The 25958-nt window shown below is 35.9% G+C and overlaps 1 protein-coding gene across 1 annotated transcript in view; it reads right to left on the minus strand.

Annotated features, from left to right (window-relative positions):
- Window positions 1-25958, minus strand: part of LOC124629867 (protein O-mannosyl-transferase TMTC2) — a 93167-nt gene that overhangs the window by 57970 nt on the left and 9239 nt on the right. Inside the window, exon 3 of the mRNA XM_047163521.1 lies at window positions 19802-20606. Coding sequence (XP_047019477.1) covers window positions 19802-20606 — 805 coding nt within the window. The remainder of the gene's footprint in view (window positions 1-19801; window positions 20607-25958) is intronic.

Raw genomic sequence — 25958 nt, forward strand, 5'->3', positions numbered from 1 at the left:
AAGAACAATATGGCTAATTAAGTACTGGGATGTTTTGGGCCGTTTTTTTGTTTTGTACCTTGAGGCTTTTTGTTAACCTTTAGGTATACATAGATTATTATGCCAAGAAGGTCTACTCCTCAACATCATAGAAAAAACTGCTTGCGACCGTCGTGTTAATTTCCACAAAGTTTTCGTTATATAACAGTTTTGTTAGACATTTTTGTTCATTCCACAAATATCCCAAAAAATATATCGCAACTTAGTACACGAAAATTTGGAACAAAACGAAACCTAATTGTCCGGTTCATTTAATCAATACAGGCAAAACAGGTTGTTATTTTTAAAACCGTCACGTTTGCAGCGATGCTGTGAATATACAAATATTTTCGCTAAATTATTCAAGGCAGTAACAGTTTCCTTTCATGTCACAAATGTGCCAATTTTGTATAAATATTAACTACAATGGAGTGGGCAAATGACACCCACGGTTGAGCGTAGTCCCATGGTATTGAATTACCATAATCAGTAGGTTAGGTAGATTCTACTAGCCGTAGCGTGTAGGGGAATCCCCTTGTGTCTCTGTATAATCCCTTTAAACGACTCTTAGGTTATTCGACACACACCTCTGTATTCTAATATGTAATCGTTGTCTTTTGTTTTGCATTGTACGCACATGTAAACAAAGTTGGTTTTATTTACTCCTCTTTCTACTTTCCCTGATATTACAGTGACTCAGGTCGCATAGTGTTATTATAGGTATTGTTTTCGTAATTGTGATAATGGTTTTTCTTTTATTGATATAATTTAAGTGGAGTATAATCATAAGAGTGGTTTATTTATGATTTTTTACCAGGAAGTACAATAGTTTGAAGTATTATCTACTATATTTAAAAAGTCGTGGTGGCCTAGTGGGTAAAGGACCAATCTCTCAAGTATGAGGGCGCGGGTTCGATCCCAGGTCAGGCAAGTACCAATGCAACTTTTCTAAGTCTGTATGTACTTTCTAAGTATATCTTAGACACCATTGGCTATGTTTCGGATGGCACGTTAAACTGTAGGTCCCGGCTGTCATTGAACATCCTTGGCAGTCGTTACGGGTAGTCAGAAGCCAGTAAGTCTGACACCAGTCTAACCAAGGGGTATCGGGTTGCCCGGGTAACCGGGTTGAGGAGGTCAGATAGGCAGTCGCTTCTTGTAAAGCACTGGTACTCAGCTGAATCCGGTTAGCCTGGAAGCCGACCCCAACATGATTGGGAAAAAGGCTCGGAGGATGATGATTATCTACTATATTTTTGAGGCCTTAAATTGTAGGTACGAAATTTCCACAGAGGCTTAAGACTTCAAAGAATGGAGGCGAACTGTAGGCATAGTAACAGTGACGGCTCTAGGCTCTATTCGTTACCGGCGACCACAAGCACAGTCGGCCGAGCGGCTGCGGTACCGTCAGCAAATACCACAGTTAGTTATTTCCTTCAGAGAACGCCGTCATTATGTACCGTCAACAGAGAAAGCTATTGTGATAGTATACCATCCACCATAGTAACATTATTAATACTTTCTATTTCATTGGTATAAGAATATAATATAAAATAAGATGGGGTGTGTCAATAGGGTGATTTTGATAGACTTCTTTACAGCTACGTATTTACTTATTAATATTTTCAAGACTAAAATTAACATATTCTTTTTTCTAAATGTAACCTGCTTTGTAGGTAAATAAACAATTACCCACTGTACTTATTGTAACGTGGGCAGAACAAAGCTGTTTTCTAATGTATGTAATTACAGTGTTCGTCAAAGAAACGTGCAGAGGACTTTAACATTTTTAACCGAGGTAATTGGCGACCTCTGAGCAATTTTGAATTATGTCAACAGTATAAACGTATGATTATAATTAAAATAATTACTTATTAAGATTAAAATCATTTTTAAAAGTAATATTTTCAGTATGTTTATTCATGTATTTCAGTTGAAAAATAATTGGTACTACATAGGTAACGGTGCCAGCACAAATACGTAACGATTAACGTTAAAAATACCTAAGTAGTGTATCTGCCCCTTCTTCCACTGCTACTGACGGGTTTTTAGCATTATACCAATTCACATAGTGTTCTCGAGAACAAGACGACTTTACGACTTAAAGAAAACATTGAATGGCTCTTTCAGATAGTACTTATCTAAGGCAGCATAAAATCCAGTCGAATTAAGAACCTTCTCATTTTTAAAAAATTCTTTTTAAAATTAACTACTCTAAAAGTCTTATTTGTACCGGGTACTTGCACCTCGGAATCTTCTCAATACTTTTCCGTAATCATCTATCATCCATATCAGTAGGAAGCGCCTGCCATAACAAACGATCCTCAGGGACTGGTAGTCACCAGCCGTGACAGATGGCTTGATGATCAGAGCATGCTGTGATGGTATAAAATTATTTTATATTTAGTTTTGCTACTAATTTACGACTTAAAAACATTAAATGGTATAGTTATCGGCACGAATCTTGAGCTCTGACCTTCACCTGCGCAGAAGTAATTTATTGGGTCCCTTTTGTGGTATGAAGAGAGGCGCGGGTGCGGGCTAAAGCGGTGATTGGCCTGCAGTGCATCGCGTCATAGCCGTCACTCGGGATTGGTTCTTTGCTAATAAATCACTTCTGATAACCTCCCTGTTTCAATTCGACTGAAATCTAACTACTCTAAAATAAAATCTTATTTGTACCGGGTATTTGCATCACGGGATCCTCTCAATACTTTTCCGTAATCATCTATCATCCATTATCGGTAGGAAGCGCCTGCCATAACAAACGATCCTAAGGGACTGGTAGTCACCAGGCGTGACAGATGGCTTGATGATCAGATCATGCTGTGATGGTATAGGTTTATCGACTGATAAAGCATGGTGAAGACTTCAGTTGTGGTGATTATAATCTCTATTTATATGCTAAATGCACTTAACACAAAAGTTTTAACTAAACTTAAAAGGGCTTGAAATCAAACTTTATTTTTTTAAATAGCCAAAAAATCGATCGATTGGTTTTGTTCGTTTCCTTGTCGTCCATATTAAAATTCATCATCTAATATCACGCTTTTATACCTCTATTTACGTTCATGAAAACATTAAAATAATGCAACTAGAGGTATAAAGAAAACAGTTGCCGTTTACTACAAAACAATAATTACTATGAAATTAGGTTAAATCATCTTTCATGAAGTTTTCAAAGCTATAACAGTTTCCACAAACAAGCAGTGAACGCTAAAAGGCAACAATTCAGAAAATGTTTAAAACTTTCAAAGAATTAATTCAGCTCAAATCCTGTATGCAGATTCTTTGAGATAAGACGAGGCTCGCCTTGTTTGTTTATAACGAAACGGATTCAAAGATATCAACGAAATATATATTTGAAAAAATATTAATAAAAGCTTATTACTACATAATGTAATGTTATGTTCCCAGAAATAAAAACAATATTTTTTTCAAAGCACTTTTGAATAAATAATAAACTACAATGAAATTCATATAAAATGTTCCATTCACCGGCTTTTTAAACACGCATGATTAATAACAACATTGTCAGCAACAACTAATGACTTTATCACATTAAATTCGGTTTCAAATGACATAACGTAATTATTACAATCATAATTGCGTAAAACAAATGTAATACCTACTTATCTAGTTTTAAGTTAATTTGCTGCGCCCTAACACGAACTGTTTACCTAGGTTTTTTTTAACGATTGCAAAAATCATCAAATGACCCCTCCCACTGTGGGTTAGCAGCGGTGAGGGAGTGTCAGACTTACTGACTAAAAATCCATCATGTTCCTTCGTAGGCCTTTTATGTACCAGGGCCGCGGTAACTCTTTCGAACAATCCCGCAGCCCAGCTGGCCGTATACCTAGGATAAGGATGGATTTTTGTAACTGTAACTGTATACCTACCTTTTGCAAAAAAAATATTAACAAGTAAATAAACAAATTAATTAAAAACATCCTCTAGTATTAGAGGATCTTCGTATTATTCTATTTATATTATAATGAATGTTTACAAAGACTTGGCAGTCCGTTTACAGCGCCAACTGCACTAGCTCGGATTAAGTTACAAGCTCTTTGCTCGCTTCATATTATTTAAAACAAAAGGGACTGTTGACAGGAATATGATTCTTGAAGCAAGTCTTACTTTTGTAGCGAACAAACAACCGTTGAGCTTAAAGAGGGATACTAGAACACTTGAGTGCGATGAAATTGGGTCCTTTTGATAGATCTTGGTTTAACCATCTATAACTATTAAAGATTAAGTTTTTTACGAAACCCCGGTAAAGATAGAAGCTAGTAAATTATACATAGTAAAACATAGGCCCGGAACAAATTATTTGTCTCTTGCAGGAAGCGAACCCGCGACACGCAACCAAACAGCCAATTTCTCGGTTACCGCACTAATCATGCCGTCAAAGTGAAACTCCCGTGACATTTTTGTGACTAGCTTCAGTGCCTAAATGTACGTTGGTATGTTTTAGAATAGAATATTCGGAACTTTAAATTATTCGGAGCAAAGTTTGAGAAAGTTTGTTTTAGTACACTATTTTCGGCGGCTTTTATAATTCCAACTGAAACTACGGAGGTGATGAATTACAGTGGACTTTCAGGAACTATTATAATTAGCACTTCGATAGTTTAATTGAGTAGCGTAGCAAGGCTTTAAGGTTCGTTGATGAGTTAAATTAACGTCTGTAAATTATAGCTTCGTCTTTTAGTGTCGAATAGGTTTAGATACGACATATCATTCCCAACTGCGAGTCATACTCGAAAATAATTAAGGTGTGTTATGCTTGTTCTCCTTTAAAAAACTCGACATAGAAAATAATTTACTTTGCAGGTAAATAATACATTTCTTCCTGAATAATTAATGACGATAAGCTTTGATTAAAAGAAATATTCAGTATTGGCTAAGCAGTGTTTCCGAGTTATCAAAATACATATTATTTTATAATAATTTATTTCAGTTAATAAAATTAAGAACCCCGGTCTCGTAAACCATAAACTGTATTAAGACACAGCAATCATTTCTTGAGACCGTTTTATTTTATTTCATTAGGAATTTGAAACTAGTTTTACTGATTATTTCGCATTTTACATAATTAAATTTTGCAAGCGCTTTAACTCAGCGCCTGAAAGTGCTTAAATGGCGGAAAATTTTATACAAATAATAAATGGAATGAAAATCAGTTATATTTTTCAATGTTTTATTTAACAACTAATTGACTTTTTAACGTGTCATGCAATATTGATGATATTTTATTACCTATCGCCAAACTATGAACAAAGAGCCGAACAGATCCATTTAAATAATGATTATTTAATGGTATCTATATCTATTATTCAGTTTTGTTACCTGCCATAAAATTGAACAAAAAAGTAAAGGACCCCAACCCATGTTAATTAAAATATCTTTAACATAATACAATACAAGAAAATAAAGGACGACACCAGAGAAAAATCGGAATACGTCAAAACTTTCCCTGTTCAGTGGAATAACAATGTACCACATCAAATTATTCACAAATTAGTCCTTGTTAATGGTGTTTGAATATTCAACGCGATACGAAATACAAATAAAGGAAATGTCTGGTTGTATTCTTTCCATTTCAATGAAAAAACGCAGAATGGCACACTTCGTGACGATTCGCTCTTTGTGTTCCACCAGAAATCTATAGATGCTCACTTTGTGTAGGATTTGATAGTGAACGGTTAACTTTGTGTGCCATAGCAAAATGGTAGAACAAATCGACTTGTTTGTGTGTTGAACTTCACAAACGGTTAACTACAGATAAAGCTTATACACCGCAGTTTTCATGGCACAAAATTATATGACTATCTATGTATGTACTATAGCTGATAATTTTTGTCAGAAGCCAATCATAACATGTTACGTAGGCAGGTCACACGTCATGGACATCCCAATTTTATACCGTATTTTTCATAATTATTCATGCAAAACTATGCGAATTTTTCACGCAAACACTGGCGTTTTTTTACGGAAAACAGGTTGTTTTTATTATAAATGCAGCGACCCTTTACATCGATCATTCGCGGCTGCTATTGACAGTTTTGTGTTAATTCTGTCAATGTATCCGTGTAATACCTGTTGTTTCCTCTGTTTGTGACATTACATAAATGGAACAAAGGTCCTCTTACACCTACGTCAGTGTTTTGATAAAAGGAAATAATTTCCCTTTCACACATCTCGTTTCAAAAAAAGGTGCAGTTTGATGTAAAAAATCTTTATTATTGTGTACCTAACTACGGTATACCTAGATTACAACAATCCATCGTAAGCCAGCCAGAGGTTAAATTGAGATTTGACTTTGAAGCTATCCCATTCAAGAACAATAGAAAGCCAAAATGTTCCTAGAAATATTTTGAGGAAATCATTTTCCGTGTATCATGTTGGAAAGTGGCGTCACGTGCTACCAGGCGCCCAGCTCTATAGAGTGATGTAATTTGCTCGCTCCATTCGACCGACGTACGAGACGCACCCGACCATATCTATTCGGTTTGTATCCCTCTCTAAACATTCACGTACGGAGCTTTCTCTAGATCTCCTCGGTTTAAGTTGGATCTAAGTGCCGTTTAAATTTCTATTAAAATTAAGAGCCGCTGCTGAAGTTTGACTGTGTTTAAGGATGAATAGCCCCTTTTTTAGGAAATTATAAAATAGACAATACACCATTAGTGAATTATTAATAATTTAAACCATTAGATAATATAAACAAAATATGATAAATCTACGCATTTATAAAAAAAAAATACTACTACTGAAAGTGAATAAAAATATCCGAGACAGTCAAACGGTCGGATGTTATAATATTTCAGGAAAACTGATAGACACTATTTCGAAGCCCGGCTTATATACGAGTACCTCGGGTCAAATTGAAGGTCCGCATTTGACCGAATTTCGGCTACGAACAAGGAATAAGACGTTATTTTTCACATCCTAGCAGATATGAAGTTTTCGTATAAAGGTTTCCATTTATCTCATTTTGGTGCAACAACGCGACCGCTCGGAACTGGCGACTTTATCAACGGAGGGTATCTTTTACGCAGGTGTTGAACGGAAGGTCCGACTTTCTTCGATTCCCAACTTAAGGTACTATTCACAAGTTTGTTCGGCGTCGTTTCTATCGATTTTAGATTAAGGAACTTCGAAAACCAGTAAAAACATTCTGTAATAAATTTTCGTACTTTACGTAGGTAGCAACTTAGCAGAGCAGGGTGTTTCCAACTCGTTGTAAAAGTTTTCAATAATGATTATGACGTCGGCCGCCGAGACTATGCTGTGTGTTTAGTCCGGCCTGGCTTACCGCCGACCTAAAAATGAACCGCTCGCAACTGGGTTTAAGGTTCACAAATTTATCCGAGATTTCACTGACTAATTATCTTACGTACAAGCCTGAGTGATGTACCTACTTAAATTCTGTTTTTTTTTTTTACCCTTGTAAAATAATTTAAGTATATAACACTATTAATTTCTCGTATTAAAATAATATATTGACATTGTATTAAACAAATAAGTACAAAGCAAAATTCACCAAAAAATAATTTTATTTCACACATGAGGCCGTAAAAGAATATGTACTAAAATAATTTATTATGTACTTTGTCTGGCGCCGTGTTTTCAGGCGGACATGAAACATGTTTTACTAAATATTCGAATAAAAAGTAAACCCAGTTCATTGTTAGGCTTACAGCACGAAGCCGACATGAAAAATTTTTGCATAGACTTTACTAATAAACTTTTATACCTGAGGAATGAAAAGACTTTTTTATTTTTCAAAAAGAACAATAAAACCGCGTTATGAAAACGGTACGTGGGCATGGCGAGGAATCAATGACGATCAAACTTTTGAGAGGAAAAAACTTCAGCAATGTTTAAGATGAAATCGGAAAATTCTTGATTTAAATATGAAGTAAAGCACTAGACGTTTGCAATACTCGATCGCTTACTTCTTTTGTTCGCTTCGCACCATTTACGTCGAAGTTTGCATAACAGTCATAATAAACTTAAATTCCGTGCTCTGAATAAAAACAAGAGGCGAGTAGCGGCGCGGTACAGCATCGTACAACGTATATTAATGACAGTGTTTCTTCGCTCCTCGTTTCCGTTCTTTTGTGATTGCTCACGCCGGTTTCTCTCCGCTTTTTGAATGGGCACATACGTGAGCGAACAATTGTCCCGGGTATTAAGGTGTTTTTGTGGTAGTCGGATTTACAACGGACGTGCTAGTTTGATTAGAATTAAGTTCAAATAATCCTCGTTACACAATCCTAACTCCCCGGCCATGCTACGAGCTAGTTAACGTTTCGCTAACAAAGTCGACTGATTATACTAAATACGGATTTAATCAAATTAATCAAACCAATCGGCAATTCATTTCCGGGATCCGCCATTTAGTCGCTTTATTCCAAATCGCCCGTTGATATCGATAAGTTGTATTTTTTATGTGCGAGACAAAGATCAAAATAATTTATTGTGTCATAGAATACGGAGACTTTTTCCCACATATGTTATGTGAGGCCAAATCCAGGCTTCTAGCTCCGCATAAAGATGAGAATATGACATGAAAGTCGATAAATTTGGTCAATAGCCATTATACGACGTTGTCAGGGTGCGAAAATATGGAAGTGTGGGGGGGACTTCACGGCTCTTTGATTTAGGGCCGTCGGGCGGCACACAGTTACTGTGGAATGGAAGTGGCTCGAACAACACGCGTGAGACTTAATTGTTTGGAATGTCGGCGGTGCGCGGAGCGTGGTGCGGGTGCGTCCTATCGTTACATGCCAATTTGAATGCGAAACGACGTCACGGCTAAACAAACGCAGCGAGATTCACGATGCGTAAATACATAAACGGCTATACGTGTGGATTATAGCTCTGCTTCATGACACCATTGCACTGATAACCTTAGTATAAACACCTTAGTAACCGTATGAAGCCGTAAAAGTTCACATAAAATATAATAGAATAAAATACTTTTGCTATATTATCTAAAAGTTTACGTGAGTGTCCGTTTTAGAATTTATTACTTCGACAGTTCAGGTTTGTCCCCGGAGGCATAGTCCGCAGGTCTCCTCCAGCATCGCAGTGAGTTTACATCTTTGGGGCGGGAGGGACTCTAGCACTGGATACGGAGCGCCGCAGCTGGCAGCCATCCGAGCGGACATAAGTATATCTAGTACAACCTAACGAAATAGAAAATACCATTATTCTTCTCTCAAGACAAGGAGGCGTTCAACCAATGTTATTTACAACCAGGTTTGTTTATTGCTTTACGTAAAAATAGTGATGTATCACATTGAAGTCGCAATTTGCACGACAAAGAACTTGGCTCGGTCTGTGTCAGCAGTCATTAGGGAAATACCCATTATTTGGAACTTATTGGGAAATATTTGTGTCACAAAAACACGGAATGCACGTTCGTGCTTCCACGCCACTAATATTCTCCTCGCTAATTTTATTGCGACCTATTGTATTACAAAGGCATTAATAGCACCACTAATCCGTTTTTTATACAAAAATAAGTATTAGAATCACATTTGCAGTCACATTTACAGGTGAAAATAAACTTGATTTTTACTCACGAAAGAAATGTTTTATCATTGTTCACAGCGGAATGGTCATTATTTACTCATTATCGTCACTTGGGCTGGACTCACGTAATCCAACACAAATACACACCTAAATGAATAATGAATGAAAGTTCAACACTGTAAACGCCTTCTCCTTACTATCGATTCATTTAAAATTCACAAAGAAATTTAACAATTTAGGTGGTTCCTTCGTCATTTACTTCCAGTTTAAACTTTCCAAAATGATAATACGGTAAAGAATACAAACAATAATTACAGTCTAAGTGAACTTTCCGAACTTTGAACAGTTTGAACGCTTGGGGTCCTTTCAATTACAGGGTAAGCAGATTTCCGAGTAAAAGCAACAAAAAGTTAATATAGCTTGTGGTAACGGAAAACGCTTTGATAGAAGACACACACTAGTAAACCATTAATATAAATGAGGGTAAGGAACGACTTGATAGACTTCGAACATTAAAATAATCAATTTTCATCGATGCAGAGGATAGATAAGCGTCGATCAGGAAAATAAAACCATTAGGCGCCATGGGAGAACACGTGTACTCAAACCGAAAACACATTCTACAACGCCAGCCAACTATAACATCCCTTTCAATCTTGTATCTGTCAACCTTCCAATATTCCGCATGTACGCTCTATAATAAAATGAGGCAATCATCGGTATCCCATATATTGGAAGCACAAAATGAATAAGAATTTATAAGTGAGATATTTCATGTGCAGGCTCATTTTACTGGGCCGCAGCAATCTTGGGGCATTGGCATTCAAATTGATGGTGAGGGTACGTTTCACCATTAGAGGGGACTTATTAATTCCCCTTTCGACAGGCCGACCGAGGAGGCAATAAATTCACCTCAACCAAAGGGATGACCAATTTCAGAACATTTACGAGCCACAAATTACGCGACCGTTGAAATATACTGAGCTAGGGACGGCGAGGCCCGGCCACGCGGCCGAAGAAAAAGCCCAAATGTTAATTTAATGTTGAGAGCTACAGAAATTGCTTCAATCCTCAACATGAGAGAAATATTGGCCCTGCCCGCGAAAAGGTCCAAATACTAATTTTATGCAGGGCAAATGAGCCGAGGGCAGGGCGTTGAATCGATATTCATTTGGCTAAGCGTACCGTTAATTTTTCCTGGCGAACGATATCATGAATATTACGTATCTACTTAGTTTTATAAGCGGTCTTTCATTATTACTGAATTTATACTTTGTTCGCCACAATGTACCTAATTTACAGAGTGAACAGTCGCTTTATGTTTATATACGTGGCCATTTACATACTGTGCTTTTGTGTCGATGTTGAGTGCACGGGTAATGACGTAATTTAATTCATGTGAACATTAAGAAACATTACCGCGCTGGTACCTATAAATTGACATTTACACCAACCACATGTAGGTATGTTTGGAAATACCGAATACAAAGTAAGCCCGCGCAAAGCGTAACTTTGAATATTATTCGTACATTAACGTACATGAAAATATTATCGCCATATCCATGATACGACGGCTCGCAGAAGTTATGACGAAAAAAACAAAACATTCGGCAAGTTTGCGCTTTTAATGTCAGTTTTATTTGTTCGTCGATATATCTGAGCCAGTTCGGGGCGCTGTGCTAGCTAACTGTTTTATCACTTTATTGCATGAGATGGCATAAACTTGTGTGGGAGATACCAATAAAACATTGCTGTAGGGAAAATAGACGTTTGTTTACATAATATCTCGATGCTATACACTCATACCTACGTGAAACACTAAATCGAAAATCAGAAGGGTCATGTCAACCGCGGACGGAATGTCGGGTCGGGAATGCTAGCTATGCCAAAGATAAGCAAATATCAAACCCACGGCCTTTTAATATTTCTTCAAATGTATTAAAGTTTTTTATTTCTTTAATCTACATACAAATGAAACATGTCAGCAATTTCTTTCGTGAACCGTGCCTATAAAGTCACCTAATTACTTCGCCAGAATTTGTATGCCGGTCTAACAATGGAAGAAAGGTCTCCTATCTTTTTATGTGAGTTTTAACGAACGCTGAGGTTTATAAAGTAAAAATATTCAAAACGGAAAGTTTTGTAATCTGAATAGAATAAAAAAAATTTGTTTGGTTGTGTTGTTTCATTATTCTGTTTAGAATATACAGCTTGTTATTAAAATATTTCTCATTTCCAAGTACCAACATACACGCTTGCACGAATTCTTGCTGCGTAGAATATTACCAATTCCCACATCTGTACTTTACTTTCATTATTTATATTTTATTCTGTAAAACAAACGTCATAATATGACTAAGTGACTATTAACTAAAATACTCTAGGGCCCACAGAATGCTCGAAACCTAATATGAAAATAAAAGAATATTATCTTAAAACGCAGAAACCTGTTTATTTGGGATGAAATATATTTACTATAATAATAAAGACAGCTTAGTGCCGCCTATTTGCGGCCGTGTGGGGGCAATGAAAAATAATGTGGTGCCTATTAGGAATCTAATTGCTCTATGTATAATTTTCCTTACGTATTAGATTTTATTGCAGCTGCGGGTTTTATAAAGCATTCGATATCTTAGATACTAATTAATATGAACCATTTATTTATCAGTAATTGAAAGCTGAGATCTTTAATATTCTGTTATAAATCTCATAACTAAAACCTAATGAATACAAATCTAAAGCTGTTTATCTCCACATTTACAAACTAAAGCCCGAATTCAATCAAGCGCAGATAACAAACAGCAAAACCAATGAAATCAAAAGGACAAAACGATTGGACACGTCTACCAAAAGATATCACAGATTATAGAAACCCTGTAAAATCATAATAGAAGATCACAATACAGTCTCGTTCGGTGGATATTTCTACATAAAATGGTCCTAGGAGTCGGTCCGGTCCCGCAATATCTCTGTCATGGCTCCCCGCATTCGAAAATTGGATTTAATTAGCCCGCAGTATAAAACCGACCGCCTCCGGCACGCGTGTGTTAAACGGTTACCCTCTACGCCTGTACGGGTCTAATCCTACCCTCCTATATAGTATATGTATGTATGTGCATACGTAGGAGTATATCTGTCTTTCTATCCGCGGTTGTATTTGTTTAGCCACTGCGTTTGTGGGAAAAGTTACCTCATCATTTTTGATTTGGGATGACTTTTTTGTGTTATTGAATTGTTATCGTCACATAAAGATCTTGATAAATGTGATCAATTTATACCTACATTTTTGGACACGGCCAAGTCCATAATTGTTATTTTCTGGACAATGCTATAAAATAGCGTATGAGAAACAATTCCATTAAACCATGGAAACAAATCAATACATCTTTCAGTATTCTGTCAGTCTCACACGCTGAAAATATGCGAGCTGTCCGAAACAGCTCATGCTAAAATCCATCGTGTGCCACAAGGACCATCATAACAAAAGCCAGACTCCCATAAGTTACGTCTGACGCTAAAAACTCTAGGTTGTGTCAATAACAAAAGTATTTTCGTAAATCTTTCCTAATACTAATACTTTTACATCACAAATAATGTAACAAAGAGATAGACGATTTTTGATATGACAATGTCACCTCCGTTCGGCTCGACTATTTCTGTTACATTCACTTCGTGTAAGCACAATCAACTCGAAGTAGACACTATAAATATTTTCGTGGCCTCATATTATGATAGGTGATAGCTTCATAAAATACAATAATGACCGCCTACTGTTTAAATTTGGTAGTACGACGGCCGACCTTATTAGAAGACATGTTTTGGTATTCAGTAATTATAACGAATCCGATTTTGAAAAGATGATTAGATGTTATTTTCGTGTTGTTGTTATAGATCGTTTTTTAGGTCTGGTACTCAACAGAGCGACTGCTGAGCGCTATATACACACCTATTTCGTATAGTGTTATTGGGTTTATTAAATCAGGATATTTTAAACATTTGTCTGAATTCTAGACCTGTTGATGAGAATATCCCAGTTCTCTGTCAAATAAATAGGTATCTCTTACTAGATACAACAGTCTACTCCGATCCAGATTTCTATCCTTATGACACAACCTTTCGCGTAAAATTGTCACGATGTTTTGAAATCAAACAATTGACTGTAAAAAATCAAAAGACGGAACAAAACAAAAAAGCGTCAACACATTTCTCACCACGTTCATTAATCTTTACTAATATTATAAAGCTGGAGATTTTGTTTCTTTCTTTGTATGTTTGTTTGCTTGAACGCGCTTATGCAAGGAACTACAGTCAGATTAGAAAATAAAACAATTTTATACAGTCTATTTATGGATGAAGGCTGTAACAAGCTATTTTTTATCCAGCTGCGCCAAGTAGTTCCCGTAGCACAACCCCTATCATGAGCCAGTAAACATAATATGTAACCCAGTACCCTTACATCACTTGACCTACGATCTTCACGGAGGTAGCAACGTGGTAGCAACATCCCCAACCTCATTAACGGTGGGCAATCACTGTGAGCTGTGTTTCCGCCTTCCGCTCCCCATATAAATAACGACACAAAGCTAATGTTACAATAAAGACGGTGCTGTAAAACATGCTGTATGTTGAGCTATGCTTATGGAAATATCATTTTGATATACGTTTGTTTGTTGTGTTTGCGGTCTGGTAATTAAATTTTAATAATAACACGGCGTAGTAAATGGCAATTGAAGACGCATACGGATAGGTAGACGGTAGACTGGTGCCTTCTAGAACATCTTTTTATTTCAATGGTAGCCTGGTTAAGAGAATTTTGTGAATATTTCTGTCACTGAGGCCCTAATACCCCCTTATGTGGTAACACTACTTAGTGCTTTTGTAAGCTTAGCAACCTACATACATTCTGAACACGTTATGTAGGTATTTTTTAAGAATCGAAACCAACGGTGTACCTGACCTATCAAGGCATACAAAGGCACGCATGGATCATAATAAAGAAATTAAATAGGCATGACTCATAATTTTATAATTACTTTAACTAGACATGACATTATTCGTTCCCGACTTCTATTTCAGGAACTCGATGGAGTTCATCTTTTATGTATCACCGGAATTTTCCATAGCACCGAGCTATTTTATTTTGGTTGCTATCTACACTAACAACTATTATTTTATTCATGTACTTCTAAAAATATGAATTCCATTTTTAAAATACGGGTCACAGAAGTGTTGTTTTATTTTTAATGAATTATCTTAATGGCCAGTGACTTTCTAGTTGGAATTTAATTCCAACTAGAAAGAGGTATCTTTTAAAATCGTAGATTAAAATAAAAAGTAATAGAGTTTGTAGATTAGTTCCATTAATCTCTAGAAGCGCTTTTAAAGTCGGTGCGCGGCATAATTTTCCCCATGCTCAACAGCGCGTGTATATTAACTCTAAGCAAGGATCACCTCCGAACGAAGATACGTCAATCTCTCTATAAATAAACTTGCATTTTATAAACTAGTTTTCTAACTTGAATATAATTTTTCTGGTGTGAAATGTGTAGCAGATCAACGGCGGCTGTGTGGTATAAAAAATGCGTGTGTTTATTCCTACTAACGTCAAATTATTTATCTTTATATTTATGAGAAGTTTTTGTTTATATATAACCACAGTTTATCATTTGTTCATATTTTATCATGAATTTAATTAAAATCTAAGTGTCAAATGAAAAAATTCCATATCCATTAAACTGTTTAAATCAAATCAAGTATGAGCAGTAACGTTTTCAACGTTATTACCAGTTGAAACTGAGTGCATCGTAACATCACTATGAGGCGCGATACAATTATCTCTGGTTGGTTATATTTCCCAGGTGTGTGAATGCATTCAGTGGAAAATTAAAAAAGCAAGCTTTTCTGGAACAACGGTCATGTTTGCCCGCTACCGTAAATCTAACAGCAAATTCTTTTAGATGTTTCTAGAACGATTGTTCGATACGGTAAGTTTTGTGACTATCTGTTCTCCTTGTAGCATACAGCTTAAAGTTTTTAAATTGAATGTCTTTTTATGCTAGCAATTTTCTATCTACAAATATATTATATTGTTTAGAAATTCAACTTTGAATTTAATTAAATATCCAACGCGGGTTAGTATGCAGGCAAAGCTAGCTTATTTACATTTTTGGTGTGATATCAAAGAGATTTATTCAGTGCTTCGAGCATGCAATATTCAATTCTTGAGTAAACAATCATACGAAAGTGAGGACATTACTCCATAGGACAAATGGAATGCATAAACACCAACTATGGCTATAGTTGGTGTGTATGCATGGCTATGCATTCCTACATAATTAGTAGGTACTGAAGCTACGTGCCAACTAAGCAGGCTTTATACCTATGTATCTAGACACACGGCAGTGTGTCCGCCAAGTTCGAGCAAAAAAAGCGACACACCGGCCGTGGGTTATATTACACGAACCATTTCGGGCCAAATTCGACCCCCCTGTAACTCAAAATCTATTTTATTTATGCATATCAAATTTCTAGTATCTGTTGAGACCCCCTCACTTATCTAAAATACAAAATTTCATTAATATACCTATTGTAGGTCTTGAGATATTGACGTCAGAAAATAGCTATTTTTACTATACACTCACTGACTGACTGATTCACTGACTCACTCATCAAAAACCTAGACCACTTCCAATGGTCGTATTGACTTGAAATTTGGCATGGAGGTAGGTCTTTATGTCAAGGTAAAGGGAAAAATCTGAAAATGGCCAAGTGTGAGTCGGTTTCAAAATAATGAAGGTGTTTTATACCCGGTGTAAATTTATACCCCTAAGGAACTAAAACTACTAAATTTATCTATATTTATATAATATATCTTCGAATGGTACAAAGGTTTGTATTTAGTCAAAGTAAAGTAAAAATCTGAAAACGGCCAAGTGTGAATCACTTTCGAAAATAACGAATGTGTAACTTTGATCCACGAACATAATATATGATAACATGTCATGTCAGTCAGTTGGTAAATCTAGTCCATTTATTTAATCTAGTTCATTTCTTTGTAAGAAACATAGTGCATATAAAAAAATCTAAAAGATAGTATAAATGAGACATTTCTTTAACTAACTTCATCATAAGAAAAAATAAAAATAAACAACCTTACAAAAATAAATGAAATCCCACCCAAAACAAAAATGTGAAAGACTGCCAAGTTCGATAATATGGGAATGCTTCGCCTATAAAAGAAGTGAGATCTGAATAAGTACCAAGTTCCATACACATACCTCAGTTAAAAATAGTTGCTTTTTAATGATGTTAGCAAGTTTGGCAAGTTTTTAGTAGGTTTATAACGGTGTATGAAAACTTGCCATGTAACATCATTAAAAAGCAACTATTTTTAACTGAGGTATGTGTATGGAACTTGGTACTTATTCAGATCTCACTTCTTTTATAGGCGAAGCATTCCCATATTATCGAACTTGGCAGTCTTTCACATTTTTGTTTTGGGTAGGATATAATATACGTGCCACGTACGTTGGTAAAGGCATAGCAACACTAATTAATCAATTGCTAATCCTATTTGCATGCCATTACGCACTAAGTAAACAGAAAGTCAACCAAAGGAGATGGCTAAATACATATTTTATAAGACAATTAACGTTGCAAACATTTCAATGTCGCTTCGTGTGTAGAACGGCTTTGATTTACGTTTCATTACTAATCATAAGCCATTAGCCTGATGGAAATGTCAAACATTTATCAATATAGTCGTACCTATGTTACGTCGAACCTAAATAATTTGAAGCTCTATTAATATTTAGCATTTGTATCTAACAAGTACAAGTGATCGTGCTGTTTTCATTTTATGTCTTAACATCAATTAGTTCAAACTTATACTTTAGTATCTGCGCTAATATATGTATAAAAGTCGAACAAATTCTGCATGATAGACCAGCACATAGTGGAAAAGTTTCGGACGACATTGAATAATAAACTTTATCATCCGTGTCATAAAGCGCAAAGTTGTGCGAAATTGGCGCAATAATAGCATTAAAACTCTTCGGCTATACGTTGCTATACTGTATTTCCATCCACGATTTATATTTTTATTATAAAAGGCACGAGTCCTAAGTAATCAAGTCAGAACGTCTCAAGAGCGTAATTACGTTCATCAATGTAAGACCAACGTAAGGTCGTTGACATTACCGTAGCTTAAAAAAGTCGAGTACCGAGCTATAAGGAGCTAATTAAAAAGATTCTTTATATTTGACGACCCGTCGCGCGCAGACTTTTAAAAGTCTTTGCACTTAACAGCTACTAGTTCTTTGATTCATCTATTTTTTTAAGTTCAAAATTAATTTGTAGACACGATCCGCGATGTTAGAAAAAATATTGGGAATAAGTAGGTTGCCAACTAAAATGTTTCTTTTTTTTTCATTCAAAAAAGCCATGTAAATAGCTAGTTTACAGTCAAAGTTGACTATTAATGATTCGATTCGTATGGAGAAACCCTAGCAATGTCTTCAGTAATCGATCAATATGCTTAATTGTAGACAGCATTCCCTATTGCTTCGGAGAATCGTGAATGTGTTGCATTTATATAACTGGCTTATTTTCATAAACACACGGTACCTTCTATTATGAATGAATAATATACGTACATACCTACCTTCATATATAGAGTGTTTCATGTAGTATAAACTGATTTAAAAATGGAACTACTTACATAAGTAACACCCCCATGATTCGTATTTCTATTTCGGAACTCACACAAAACATTGCGCCAAATTGTATTATTTTAGTATATGGTAAAAAAGTAAACAAGACCTATTATTATGCCAGACTTCTCTGCCTATTTATAAACTTTTGAGACTGTTCCTCACAAAAGATTTTATTATAATACCTGATGAACTGCGAAGGAGTAATTTTGAAATGTACCAGAATAAACATTCAATTAAATAATGAGAACTGTATACCATATACATTATATTAAGTTTATAATACAGTTTCAGTCTGTAGTAGTCAAACAGCATATTTTACATAAGCTACAATAATTTGTAAGCCTGTTGTTATTTTGGTCTGTTTGTTGCTTAAATATTTATTTTATTTTATTAATATTTATCAGAATTCGAAGCCGACCCCAACATGATTGGGAAAAAGGCTCGGAGGATGAATATTTATCAGAATTCATTTCAATTCCAATTTCTGTTAACTGACATTATTTTGGGGACAAATTATTAACGTAGGTACTAGGAAATCATAGAAGAATTATCTTCGCGAAACGCTTATACATTCGAGCAAAAAGTTATTTATACCAAGAAGCGAAACAGGTCTGTATAACTTCTCTATTACTAATTACTGGTAGTGCGTCCAAAAGTTTTGCCTCGTCCATCGAACATTCAGATCACGACTTGGAAACAATCAAGATGTTCACGGGATACCAATTGGATTAGTACTGACTTTAGTTCCAAAGACACATCCTTGTAGTGTTTTATTTTCGTTTTGTGAGTGTTTGACCTACTTTTAGGAGTATTAGCAGTGATTTTTGCAAAAGAATTCGTAGAAAACATATCTTTTGTCTCCTATTAAGTTTGGTCACAAATGTAAATACAAAGACAAAAGTTGGTTCTGATTTCAAAGGCAATAAACTAAACAAGCTATGAAGCTTGATCATTAGCGGGCATTTCATGATCACAGAGAAGAATACTAAGTCGTGTCTAGAGCAAATAATCTATCGGACATAGACCGCCTTTTAAGCCAGTCATCGTTACATCTTCAGATGAAACGATACACGCCTAGTTACAACTGACAGACCTCGATGTTACAAGATAACTTACAAATAAAATGATAAGCAAATAACTCACGTAGTCTTTGTAAACGTTAAATGATTTGCATCTAAACATACATAAATCAGTTACATCTGTTGTTTATGTGTGACACGACAAAATCAGACCCAAAATATGTCCCTTCCCTTTCACATAATTTGAAAAGATAAATAGCTTCCATAATTTATCTTCTTTTTATTACCGGATCAGCATAAGAACATCCCTCGGCTTTATTTCAAAATCAGTCTCTACGAGGTAATATCAATCACCCGGCGTTCATTAGCTGAAAGGAACCCTTTTAATCTCAAATTTGTTCGAACACAATCTCAAAGCTTTCCGATACTTGACCTTATAAGAATAAAATCAACCCCTTTCTCACGCTAAACGTATTTACGTCAAAAAGTAGTATTCCTTACCTTATAGTACGGTTCCTCGTAGCGAGTGCCCTTAAGAAAGTCATAGAATATGCAAAGAGGCAGAACCATTATAGCCGGCTCTTTGCACAGAGTGGCGGCCGCGGCGAACGTAAGTGTCCCCGCCAACGTGACCCACTGCAACAGTTCACCTGAATCTTCACTGACACCACCACTGAACTGACACTTTAGTCTCACTGCGCCGTTAACCTCACAGGCGTCCCATATCTTCATAGGCCCCGCTTTACCGGCCTTTAACAGTTTGCGAACGTTCATCATAATGTGTTGCACCAAGCTGTGGCAACTCAACCTGAATGGTGGATCGTTTGACGGCATTGGTCGTCGCATTACACTGTCTTTGACTGTATGCCTACATTGTTTCTTGTGTCTCTCCTCTCGCAGTCGTATGTGCTCGCTGTATAGAAGGAAACTCAATAGAAACAGGTTGCAGGCGGCCAAGTCCGCCCGGCCGACCACTCCCGCCACCGCTTCTGTGTGAATTGGATGTGCTGCGAAAGCGAGGCCGGTGACTGCAGTGCCCACTCTCATACAATAGGCTGGCAGCAAGCGCCGGGCGGTCACCACAACTAATGCAGTCGCTGTGCAGTGAAATATGACGTTAAGGAGGTGATAGCTCCACGGTTTGAATCCACTAAAAGCGTAGTTGAATCGATATGTAGCGACGCACAGCGGCCTGTACGAGCCGTGTGAACCGGGGTCTGTGAGCGGTGTTCCCCAGAAATCGTTTTCGAATAATGCGTTTATAGGTGTGTGGCCGATGACATCGGGGTTGGAGAGAATCGCCCGCCTGTGAAATAAAAAACGCGTTAACGTACATTATTTCATTAAAATTCTGCGAATTTATTAATATGCTAATGAAAGGATTGGATATTTAAAATGTAGATGCCTAGAGTGTTCAGTATGCAATGGCAATAGCTGAACGCTGATAACGTTTTTATTAAGTGAATGACTAAGTATATTTATTAACACTTTTTTAACTTTAAATGAGTATAACAACAACAGTTTTTTTGAAATCAAATAAAATCAGTAAACACATTATTTACTTAAAAACTTGTTACAAATCAAGTCAATAAATTATAAAACAACAACAACACTAACTAAGGGTGCCGGAGTACCTATACAATTTATTTGGAATAAATAAAATACTTTTTTAATTCCACTGAAATTCTTTAAGGGCAATTTGTAGATTGTCACGGAGGTACACGGCACCAAGTAAAAGTAGTAATAAGTAGGTATCTTGACAACCAACGCCTTCGTATCGTATATTTTTTATCAGCTTTGATTAAAAAACTTTGCTAACGTAACTTTTTCCCAGCACGGCTACCTTTTAATGAAATATAAAAGATCAATAGCTAACATTTTTTGTAGCCTGTGTCAATCTGCGAACATTTTTTGCCCGTTAGTTATTTATCACGAGAAATTGCTCGCGTTTTTTCAAAGTTATCGCAGTTACGACAAAATCGCTGAAGGAAAAATCTGGTATTTTGTAAACAGATACGTAGCTGGATAAACAGTTGAGTCGCGACATTTTATGACGGAGCGATTAGCTTTAAATTGGAACATGAAGAGTAAACTTGACACAATTTTAGGCAAACAATCTGCATAGCAACTAGTAATAAAACCTACTTCGGAAACAAATTGTTTATGTCTTATTAAAGACCTGCGTACCGAGGTATATTTTCATAACATGTATTTTACTACCGTAATGTTATCACAACAACAGGCCTTTGATCAATATACAAAAGGCTTAGGCCCTTGTATTTGCCTGGCAACCTAAAATTATTGAGGAAGATTTTGTAACAGTAACCTTTCAAGATTAACGAGTAAAAAGAATTATATTGTATGGAAGACAATGTTACGACGACATAAAGATATACATATTTCTTTAAAATAAACGCCATTACAATAACGCTCTTAATACCGCCAGCCAATCTCAAGTACTCGCTATTATTTCATACAAAGTAAACGCAATAAGTCATTCCAACTTTTATTTACGCTACACATCAAAATTTAATACCGAAGAACAAATTCAAACAGCCGTCCCTAACTGCTTAATTTAAATAAAATATTAGCATCTTACCTGAGCGGGCAGTCGCTCATCGGCGCCGAATCCGTTCGATGTTTTCCCGAACGATTGGCCCCGTGCCCTCGGCCGTTCCCTTCGTAGGGTGCCTCAATACCGACTTAATAATGGACGTGTTTTAACGTACCGATCTCTCTCAAATTGATTTTGTGAGCCGTGTTTGTCGTTTTCCGGTTGATGTGTGAAGCACCCGGTTGAATGCTTGACTGGTGACGGAACAACCTGACTTGAGCCGTGATTTTGACGCGTAAGCGTAATCTTCCATTGTGATTTATAATTTTCACATTTTCTAACATGCGATAACAGAGCAGCAAGGGAAGTTATTAACGAAGTGAACGTCGGAAACCCTATCGGATGGCATTGGCAAGCGGGGATGTTTAGCGAACACATTTTCAGTGTAGAGGAAATTAAAAAGTCAGCGATCGACCCTAAACCAGCCACATTATTTGGTCGTTCCTAATGAACTTATGTACTTTTTTCTCTTTAATTTCCTTTACGAACTTTACCTAACTTTAGGATAAGAATTTTATTTGAGTTTATTTCGGTGTTTCTTTTAGTAGGTAGGTAGTTAGATGGGAAATACCGGCCTCATTTAGTTTAAAATGACGTGATTTTTTTTTGTAAAACCTATGAACAAGAAATAAGAAAAATCTGTATGCGTTTTATTAAAATCAGATTCTCTTAAAATATTTATAGTTGAGTGTGACATCATTCTATACATTTCCGAATACATAACAATCACCAAACTATTTTCAGAAAAGCCCGATATATAAGTACAATTGCGATAGAAAAGATTGATTGTGCGAGGACAGTGACCTGCACCTACGAAAGGTACTCATCCCTTTATCTATTGATCCTTCATACATTTTATACGTTCATTTTAGATTTGGTAGGGAAAGCCGGTGAAATAGCCGATTGAATAATATATTTTATGGGACCAAAACCGTGCTTACTATGCGAAGAAGGAAAAATCATCTCTAACAGTCAGCCATTGTATTGCAAATTGTGAGTAAGACGCCTTTCCTTCACTTATTTACATAAAAAGTTCTCCGAGTATTTTGCTCGTAAATGACTTTCGCTTTGCACTTCCTCATTTTCAGTTCTTAGAAAAATAAATATATTTCTCCCAATTTGGGGGAGTACGAATCTCGAAAGTTTAGTAACACAAGTTTTGTCATTTAAGTTGTGTTACTAATGTTACAAGTTTCAATATTTTTCGCAGATATCATGTAAACGTAAACGCACCAATATAATCAAAATAAACGACCTACAAACATTTTTTTACTATTTTAATCATCTAAGAATCCAAGTTTGTTAATCTAGATACTCTGTATTTGAAACACTGCATACTTTGAACAAACGTCCCACATGCTTTCTTTTTGTTCGAGATTATCTGGTCAAAGTCACAGTCGAAACTGTTCTCATTTTTTCTGCCAGTCATACAAAAGAGGCCCCATAGTTATTCCTTACGTGTTACGCGGTGACCAGTCAACATTCCGATGAGTTCCCTCACAGGCTTACGTTTTACATTCATCGCTTTCACTGGGACCACGCCTTATAATAAAAATGAAAATAGAAATATGGAGTAACTTAGAAGGCTCCGATAATGGGCGTTTTCACTTTATGACACCAACGATTCCGTGATCAGTAGTGCCTCGTTTTCACATCAGCACGAAAATGATAGCTAAATATATACCCACCAGACTATACACTTACCTAAAACGGCATGTGTAAGTAAATCTTCACGTAACGTCTTCCTATAATCAAGTTAACTACCTGTTATTATAATTGATCTGTTATTTTTGCCATATTGATTAAAGTATGTGTACTAACGTCACTGTGAACTTTCTTCAAATACCAAAGTTATTAATAACGGTTAACGGTAGGTATGACAATAAACCTGATATTACAATATAAGATGTTCTGTTTGTTAATAAATCTATTTCCAATATCAAAGCCAGCATTTTATGTCTTTTCAATATCTCTTATAAAGCGTATATCAATCTATGTACACGCATCAAATAAGGCTGAAATAGCAAAATACGTAATCCCTTACATTTTATATCAAAGCCTATCCTAGGAATATTGGCCTATATCGGTTTTCATAACCATATCGATAAAAACTACTCGCGTCCCTAGTAGAATCGAAACTAAGATTGAGATAAAGTTGGGGATAGTGCGGAACTTTTTGTTGGGGGAGTTGTGGGCAGCTGTGCACAGTCGTCACGTAAGCCCTCAATTACGAAACACTGGAGCGGTTTTCGACGAGCTCTGATCCAAAACAAAGTTCATCGATTCTATCACGATTATCGGTTTGGAACGTTTCCACTGAGAAAATTAGCGCTGTCCTGCAAATGTACTCGTACAACTTCACTCCTATAGTCTTTGTTAATACCACGCTTGACACATGACATAAGTATAAGTGCTTTTAGACATGTTCGTTTTTGTTTCTTCGTACTGTTATACCTAACTTTAATATCAAAGGAAACAGTTTTGAAACTAATCCATTAGATACATTATAACTTTTAACTGACAACTCGATGTTTCGCTTAGAACTTCATAAAAAAATTTAGAGAAAAGTTAGGTACTAATATTGTTTTAAGCCGCCTTTCGCTTCGAAGAAGTACAAAGTATAAATCAAACACAATAATGTGGCTGCCCTTATACCCTCAGGGACAATGGGATCAAAGGAAAATCTAAATTATTCAACATGCCCAAGTCTGGGCGTTCGCCAAATAGCGGCCTACCTTTTTACAGCTCCTTCAATTCCGCAGGGAGCCTTATTTAGGTGTTAATTGGTGGCATTCCTCGAGAGAATCTGACCGTAGTTCTTTTTACGTAAAAACATAAATTACATGAGCAAAGTTTATATTAAATGTCTCCTATTTTAATTGTTACAATGTTTATAAGTATTTAGCGGAACCATTAAGTATCTTTTGAAAAAAGTTAACACCTCGCTTGTTCGCCATGTTCACCATATTCGCTTTAAATGAATTTCAATACGAATATACCTAATAAAAATAATCGTGACCCCTTAATACTTTTGCACAATATATTTTTCCACGAATATGTGTACTTATAATCTCAGATAAAACTGGCAGCTATTTCCGTATATTTCACATACGTACACAAAGCAACAATATATTGCTCGCTACCCGCCTATTGAAACCTGATAACGTTATTTTGCGTGAAAAATCTGGTACACTGTCGTTTTCCCTCCAAATATTAACTTTACTAAATATAAACCCAATAAATACGCTTTTTGTTATTTTACGTGACATCAAATTTATAATAACTCTTTGAAGAGGCACTTGTTGAATTTTTTTGTCTAATAATATCTAACAGATATCAAATAACCTTTACCTTTACCAATGATATACATTTTTGCTGGAGTACATTTAGGCACATAAGCATATTATATTATTTACTTTACCTAAACTAACAAAACAAATGACGATCAATATTTTTTACAAATCTATTGACAACATTCATAAGGTTGTGATTGAACCAGTCGAAAGCGAACGTAGGCAGATCTGACGCACCTTAAAGGCTTCCATCTTTCCGTGAAGGGACTTTTAAAAAAGATCTTTCAAACGGAAATTAGATAAATTAAATAAAAATATTTTGCTATGTGACTACCGCTGACCTTTCAAAAGATACCAGATTTTTCTCATTGAACCACTGCAAAAGGAAATTCAAAAGCTTGGTATCTATATTATCTTGAATAGAATCGCAGTTCTTTTATTCTACCTCCTTATTGAGCACAGTAGAATGAACATTCTTTTTAAAATATAAAATAAACTGTAGAATAATTACAGGTATTTTAATAGATTTAAAAACTGCTCAAATATTACCACCTTTACTTAAAGATATAATTTTGCAACTTTTACATTTGCCATCACATTCTTGGCAGCCTAATTACCCTAGTTCTGGTAATAACTTCGTGTATTCGATACCCGGTAGACTTTTTTTAATACAGTTCTTTTTTACTTTACTCATCGCTCGATTACTATAATAATAATTGCCAATGCTCACGGAACAAACTCGGCATCCCAG

This window comes from Helicoverpa zea, chromosome 4, assembly GCF_022581195.2.
Source record: "Helicoverpa zea isolate HzStark_Cry1AcR chromosome 4, ilHelZeax1.1, whole genome shotgun sequence".
Classification (NCBI taxonomy): domain Eukaryota; kingdom Metazoa; phylum Arthropoda; class Insecta; order Lepidoptera; family Noctuidae; genus Helicoverpa; species Helicoverpa zea.